Genomic DNA, 7,783 nt, shown 5'->3' with positions numbered 1-7,783 from the left:
ACTCTGGCCGCGTGCCACCATTCGATGCTTAGTTGGTCGAATTAAATCTGTGCAGTGAAAGGGAGATGTGAAAAACTCAATTTAAATAAAGTTGTTTTTGGTAAAACTAATGGATGAGGGTTGGAGTTTGTCACTATTCGGATTCTTTAGAGCGGGCTTTATTTGGCTGTTAGCTAATCTATTTTTAATATGAGCTTGATTCTACCGGATAGTCATATAAATTTACTATTCATACCATTAATTAAATTTATATGATAGCAAATAAAAACGAACAGCTAACGAGATTTTAATGATTGGGCAGTTTGTCAAATTTTTGGAGGCATTGCAAGTCACATTCAAAGTCTGTATAACAGTAAAGTTCAGCTCATCCGTGTAGTCCAAGCAATGATAACGCTTACTCAAACAGTTTTGATACTCTACACGCTGAGTCAACTAGGTCACGGCACTGGCGATTCCGCGGGACAACCAACGGACGAAATCGAGTGTGGTGTACGATTCAGAGTGAAGCCTCCGGGGAACTGGCCTTTCCATGTCTTACTGGTAACATATCCGGCGTCCCCTTCGCTAGCGGCAGTAGTTTTATGCGGAGGGACAGTGATCGGGATGCGAACCGTACTGACCGCGGCGCATTGTGTACTTGGTTCGAATAGACGTCCAGTGAATGTATCGTCGGTAGTCATTTATGCTGCAATATACAATTTAAGTTCTTTGGAAAGCACTCCGCGGCATTCCGTTGAATCAATTATTATCCATCCCGAGTACAGCACGGACACGTTAACGAATGACGTGGCATTGTTGAGGTTGGATGACATTGTTGGATATAATCAATTGGTTCAACCGGTTTGCTTGTGGCCATCGGATAGGAGTGGTTCACGAAAAATTGAGCTTGTGGAAGCGACCGCCATTGGATGGGGAATCGATGCGACTGGCTCGTTTTCGAATGCTCTGAAAGAATGCAATCAACGATTGCCATCGATGGACGAATGCCGAATGCAATTTGGTAGGATTCTGCTACGGAATGAATCACTTTTTTGTGCACGTGAGTATGCAATTAATTGCTCATAATTATATTAATTATGCTCGTGGATAAATTAAATAAATTCTTTACCTTTTTCGTAGGTACAAAAGTCTGTCGAGGAAGTGGAGGTAGTGGGTTGTACGTTCAACGAAAGGGTCGCATGTATCTCAGAGGAATCGTCTTACTTGGACCACCAACTAGCGCTAGTAGCAGATGTGGGGACAACAAGTTAACAGTTTTCTTAGACATGGGAAAGCACTACGACTGGATTCGACAGCAACTTTTTAATGATTTAAAATAATAGAGTATTTTTGGAGACATTTTTTAATAAAACTTTTTCTCGTGACTAACTAGAGTGATGAACAGATTAAATCCATACAACCTCCCAGGGGTTTGGAGTTTTATTTTTACCATTTTTTGTTAACGACCTATTGAGTCAATTTGTCAACAGTTTTTTACGGCATTTAATTAGCATCCTCTGCACAAAATGCAACATGCATATCAGTGTGGGAAATCCACGATCACTCTGCTTCACGATGTTGTTTACAACATTGAGAAAGCCTTCTCGCTCAAGCAATCTAGCTTGGGTGTATTCCTAGATATTGAGGGTGCTTTTGACAATGTGTCCTTCCAGTCTATTCTGGAAGCGACGCGCGGTCATGGGATACCTGCATGTATCTCAGGTTGGATAAACGCAATGCTTAGTAACCGCATACTTTGCTCGTCACTGCGACAGGCTGAGATACGGAAGTTAAGTATTTGCGGTTGTCCTCAGGGCGGCGTTCTGTCACCTTTGTTATGGAACTTAGTAGCTGACGGCTTGTTGAAGAAACTCAATGAGCTTGGATTTCCAACCTACGGGTTTGCTGACGATTACCAAATACTAATTACTGGATTTTGCATCGGAACAATCTTTGACTTGATGCAACAGGCATTAAGAGCTGTCGAACAGTGGTGTCGACAAGTTAAACTATCAGTTAACCCAAGCAAAACTTCAATGGTTCTTTTCACGAAGAAGCGAATAACAACCGGGGTTCGTCCCTTGCAGTTCTTTGATTCTGAGCTGCTGTGTGCAGATCAAGTCAAATACGTTGGAGTCATATTGGATTCCAAAATGAATTGGTCTGCTCACATTGAGTTCAGGGTCAAGAAAGCGTGCATGGCCTTCGGGCAGTGCAGACGAACTTTTGGAAAGACCTGGGGTCTCAAACCTAAATACATCTATTGGATTTACACGACAATTGTACGTCCAATACTGTCATACGGATGCCTTGTGTGGTGGCAGAGGGGAGAGGTGGTGACAGTCCAGTCAAAGCTAAACCATCTGCAAAGAATGGCGCTCATGGCGTTGACTGGTGCTTTCACCACGACTCCGACTGCTGCTCTTGAGGCACTTCTAAATATCAAACCATTGCACATACACTTAAAACAAGAAGCACTATCATGTGCATACAGACTGCAGGTTACTGGGCTTTGGAACAGTAATCATGTTGATCTTGCTACCAGTCATACACGATTGTGGTCACAAATGGTTACATGGGGTGAAGATATTCTTGCTCCCAGCGATATTACACTCACTTGTAGTTTTCCTTACAGGACATTCCATGTTAAGATTCCCTCTCGAGAGGAGTGGTTGTCTGGCTTTATGGAAAGACAACAACAAACGCAAGTGGTTTGTTACACTGACGGTTCTCTGATGGAGGGACGTGCTGGTGCTGGTGTCTACTGTCGTGAAATGAGACTGGAACAATCTCACTCACTAGGTAGATACTGTACTGTATTCCAAGCAGAAATCTTTGCGATTATGTGCGGGGTGCAATCGGCCCTTCAACTGAGTTTGTCCGACAGAGTTATAAACTTCTGCTCCGATAGTCAGGCTGCAATCAAGGCCCTTAGCTCAGACAAATCCCGGTCCAAGCTAGTGATCGCGTGCCGAACCCAAATCGAAGAACTAAGCATTGTCAACACTATCTACCTTGTCTGGGTGCCCGGACATTGCGGTATTACTGGAAATGAATGGGCTGACGAATTGGCCAGGGCAGGTTCAGCGATTGACTTCGTTGGTCCTGAGCCCGCGCTGCCAATTTCGACAAGTTGGATAAGGGAAAAAATACGGTCCTGGGCTTCGTCCGAGCACCGCAATTATTGGAGAAATCTACAAACGTGTCGCCAAACAAAGGCGTTTCTAGAACAACCATGCCCAGTGGTTTCGAAAAATCTCTTACATTTTTCGAAGCTCCACTGCGGCATGCTGACCAGGGCTTTAACCGGCCACTGCAAACTCAATTATCACATGGCAACTATTCAGCGCGCTGAGTCTTTTTCATGTGATCTTTGTGAATCCGACTACGGAACTTCATATCATCTGATATGCAACTGCCCAGCGCTAGCGCAATTGCGATTACGAGTCTTCAGCCGTCCTTATATAGACGAAACCATGTTTGGTCGACTGAAACTCAGAGACATACTAAAGTTTCTTATCCAATGTGGTAAAGAGCTTTAGGCTTATTCGCAGGCAAGTTGAACTACTTGTGAGTTTAAATTACCTGTTGTTTATTTTTTGTTTTGTGCTGTTTTTCCCACCCTTCCAAGTCTACTTCCCTACACCTCCTTGTCCTTTCCTTCCGCTCAGGAAATGATGAAAACACACGGCAAGGCACAAATCCCCGACTATGTACGGGGAACGTGCCATTTGAGCCAATATATTCTGATTCTGATAGACATGGGAAAGCACTACGACTGGATTCGACAGCAACTTTTTAATGATTTAAAATAATAGAGTATTTTTGGAGACATTTTTTAATAAAACTTTTTCTCGTGACTAACTAGAGTGATGAACAGATTAAATCCATACAACCTCCCAGGGGTTTGGAGTTTTATTTTTACCATTTTTTGTTAACGACCTATTGAGTCAATTTGTCAACAGTTTTTTACGGCATTTAATTAGCAAGGGACTGGAAGGTGAAGTATATTTTTCAATATTTAGAGCCATAGTACTCAAGGGAGGGCAAGGTATTGAAGGGAGAAAGTTTAGAAAAGCGTGGAAGGATCATATAGGCAAGCTTAGAGCTCACCGGCGACTTAACATTTTGTCTGCTACCGTAAGAGTCAGGGTCTTTTGGCATTAGAAATGCGAATCACCTAAGTCTACAGCATGTCCGGACAAGCGTAAAGTAACTTGTTACTTCATGCTGTCGGAACCGACTTTCACCACGGAGTTTTCACCATTTTTTTTTCAAATCCGTTCCAATTTCACAATTTAAAACTAAAGCTTTCGTGAAATTTAAAATAAATTTCCAGGCGAACATTTTTGGGTTCATCGAACTTTTAACGAACTATAGTTTGGAAATAGGTCAATCAAAATATTTTCTTTTTCGCCACGTGGACTACCACTTCAAAGTACTAGAGTTCGTCTGAGTATTACTAAGTGAGCCAGAATACAATCCACGCAATTACATTCAATACCGTCTATTAATCTATATTTTACTCTGTGTAGATCTTCAACATGTCGCCGCAGAGACGTGGTGTATAGTGTCGCGTGTCAGTGCTCGTTGATTACCTCTCACAGAAGAGGTATGCCCAATGCGCTGTGAACCCCGCTACATCTACTGCTACTACTACTTTGTTGTAGCGTAATTCAAGAAATGAAAATATTATAATTAGGCCATAATCCATTCCACGCTATGCATCTATTATATCCAATACCTCCTATTACCGTACAACCAAACGCAGCATGCACGCAATCTGCGCTTTCTGAGCAGTATGTAGATAGAAATTTGCATTTTGTTTTGTGCGGATCTTCCTGCATGGATGGATCGTCTCATGCGGAGCTGTAACATTGCAGCCGGCGCACAGTAGGATGGAATAAAAAAACGAACTTGATCCACCTAGCAGTAAGATTGAGACATTTCTTACACCCATCACTGTTGGATCATTTATTAGTAAGCAGAACTGTGAAGTTTGCAGTTTATGAAGTAAGCAACTGACAGTTTCTAGTCCTGCACAAATAAAACCTCAAATAAACTGAATCAATTATGGAAAATCAATAAAACGAACGAAATAAAAAAGCAGCTAAAATGAAAAAAAGTGTTCAAATTCAAAAAAATTATAGAATGAATAATATATATCAAATTAATAAAATTCATAAATATAATTAGATAAGCTCATTAAATGAAAAATAAGGCAAAATTTAAAAATAGTTTTAAAATTAATAAAATAAATTAAATGGACTCAATCTAACAAATTGAATAAACCAAATAAGTAGAATGACTGATTATGAAATGAATAAAAATACAAAAATGAACAAATTGAATTCAATGAATCAAATCAATCAAATGAATCATTCATTGTTCGACTTACGCTTGGGTAAGACGTGTGCTAATGCTTTCGCAATTACCTTCCCCGGCTCAGTTTTTATTGTGTCCAGTGCTCAGTGCAGTGTCAAAGCCAGTTGTGATTGCTAGGCCTTTGTTTCGAAAACAAAGTGTATCGTGCAGGTATTGTCAACCAGTCCCAGCGAAGGTCATCGGCATCGGAAAGATAAGTACCATTTTACCTTCTACTATTATTTTCTGTTTTGACCTTGATACATTCCGTTCCTGCTCTTTTTATCGATCTTTGCGCGAAGTGCTGATCTCGCGCTAAAATGTCCCTCGATGGTCAGCCCATCGATGATAAAATGGATGATGAAACATCTTCTGATAAGCCTCCTACTAAACCCCCTCGCCTAAAAACAGACCCACAGAACTCGACTGGGCCATTTGTGGTCTACTTCCGGACCACAAATAAATCATTCGACATTTAGAAAATATCACGTGATCTGACAGAGCATTAATCGGCCGTGACCTAAATTACAAGGGTTCGCGCGAATAAATTAAAAATTGTTGTTAGCGACCTCGCACAGGCTAACGGGATTGCTTCCTGTACCCGCTTTACGCAGCACTATAGGGTGTATGTACCGTATGTGGATGTAGAGGTCGACGGGGTCTTAACCGAGGCGAGTTTGACATGCGAGGACGTGCTGAAGTATGGGGCTGGCTGTTTTTAAAACCCCCTACTAAAGCCGGTTAAAATATTGGACTGCAAGGTGACTTTCGCCGGATCGTCTCTTTCCAAATTGTGTCCTTCTGGATAGGGTTCGCCTGCCTGTTCGCCTGTTTGTACCGCGGGTAGTGAACTGCTTACAAACAGCGCGGGGATAAAATTAAGCGCTCCCTCAAGGAAGCGCTCTTATGCAGAAATGCTAAAGAATGCTTCGCCATCTGTCCATTCCGAAAATTCCTTTGCTCTTTTGGCTTCTGTTGAGCAAGAATCTGATGATCCACAAGAGGGAGCATCTTCTGTTAACCCGGGGGAGTCCAGGTAGCGGAGAAATCTTTCCTCCCCTAGACTACCTCGTAAGTGTCCCAAGGTGTCCTCCTCTGAGAGTACGCCAACCACATCCAATAAATCCCACGGAAGTGATACCTTAAAGCCTAAGCAATTTGCTCCCGGACTTGGAAATTTAAATTCTAACAAAGAGTACCCACCACTTCCAAGGAATTAAGGAATGGCCTCTCCTTGCAGCGATCGTATCCTTCGATGGCTCATTCATCGAAAGTGGTCACCGATTCGATCACTGTGTTACAGTGGAATTGCAGAAGTATCCTCCCGAAGATCGATTCCTTCAAAATTGCCCAGAACAGTTTAAAATGTTTTACGAAATCAGTTGATTCAGTCTGTAACGTAACTTCTATTGATAAAAGTCAAGGGAAAAGGATGCAGTATGTTTTATTTCATCGTTACTGTTATGCGTAGGACATTGTGTAAATGTTTTGAAATAATTCGTCTTAACATTCCAACTCGACAACATTCCAGTTCGAATTTCTAAATATTAAAGTCCCCCCCCCCTCACCACTCACTACGCCCTATTGCTCAACTACCTACGCTCATGAAATTGAGCTAAGGCTTTTGAATAATTCATCCAAACATTCCAATGTGGTAAATATAAAATATATAATATTATTTTGGAATGCTATATGAAATACCATTGGTACACCCGCAGTGTTGGCAATAAAACTGATTTTTGGCATTTAATTCGATGTATCGAACTTTGAACAGCTATAACTTGGCTTAGAGACATTCTAACACCATACATCCTTCAGGAAAGTTGTTCAGCATATCCTGGACTATACTTCTGTCTATTTGTTAGCATACTACAGGAAGAATTGTAGTCTATAGAATTGAAAATGCAAAAATGTAGGTTTTCCCATACTAATCTCCATACAAATTTCAAACGCAATGCGCCACGCCGGGTCAACACCAATCGACCCCAAAGTTTGCACAGTTGTTTGGGACCCCAAAAGGTACCAAAAAGTGCTGTGCTCGGTTGATGTGGCTATTATTACGTTTTTCCATAAAACAACGCCCCACCCTAGTATATACTACTGCGCACTCCACAAGTATCACGGGAGGAGAATATTTGTTAGTTAGTGTAGAGCGTGGATTCTACTTCTTCTTTACCGATGTCAGAGAGGTGACTCCTTTCCTCTATCTGGACTTGATATCGATCCATCAACTCATGGACCGGGGACCAACGGCTTTACTTCCCTTCTGAATGAAGACGTGACCACAGATTTTTTTTTGGAATTGAACCCAGGCCAATTGGAATGAATGACGGTCACGCTTACCACTCAACCACCGGCGCTGTCAATTGCTACAAGGAAAAAATAATAATCTGGTTCATAAATTCGTGACAAAAGATCACGATTTCGGAAACTGAACGAT

General features: G+C 41.6%; 1 protein-coding gene across 1 annotated transcript; it reads left to right on the top strand.

The window, feature by feature from the left end:
- Positions 1-384: 384 nt before the first annotated feature.
- LOC131688419 (coagulation factor XI-like) lies at positions 385-1,319 on the top strand. The gene is made up of 2 exons (XM_058972624.1): positions 385-1,039; positions 1,120-1,319. The coding sequence occupies exons 1-2, from the start codon at positions 385-387 to the stop codon at positions 1,317-1,319; spliced, it is 855 nt and encodes a 284-aa protein (XP_058828607.1).
- Positions 1,320-7,783: the final 6,464 nt, after the last annotated feature.

This window comes from Topomyia yanbarensis, chromosome 3, assembly GCF_030247195.1.
Source record: "Topomyia yanbarensis strain Yona2022 chromosome 3, ASM3024719v1, whole genome shotgun sequence".
Taxonomy (NCBI): Eukaryota; Metazoa; Arthropoda; class Insecta; order Diptera; family Culicidae; genus Topomyia; species Topomyia yanbarensis.
The sequence above is the reverse complement of the archived record's forward strand: the minus strand, read 5'-3'. Positions and strand labels throughout refer to the sequence as shown.

Bases quoted from the DNA above. Each gene is read 5' to 3' on its own strand.
- LOC131688419 (XM_058972624.1), top strand. From the start codon at position 385: ATGATAACGCTTACTCAAACAGTTTTGATACTCTACACGCTGAGTCAA. The intron at 1,040-1,119 runs GTGAGTATGCAA...CCTTTTTCGTAG, and splicing joins TGAATCACTTTTTTGTGCAC to GTACAAAAGTCTGTCGAGGA.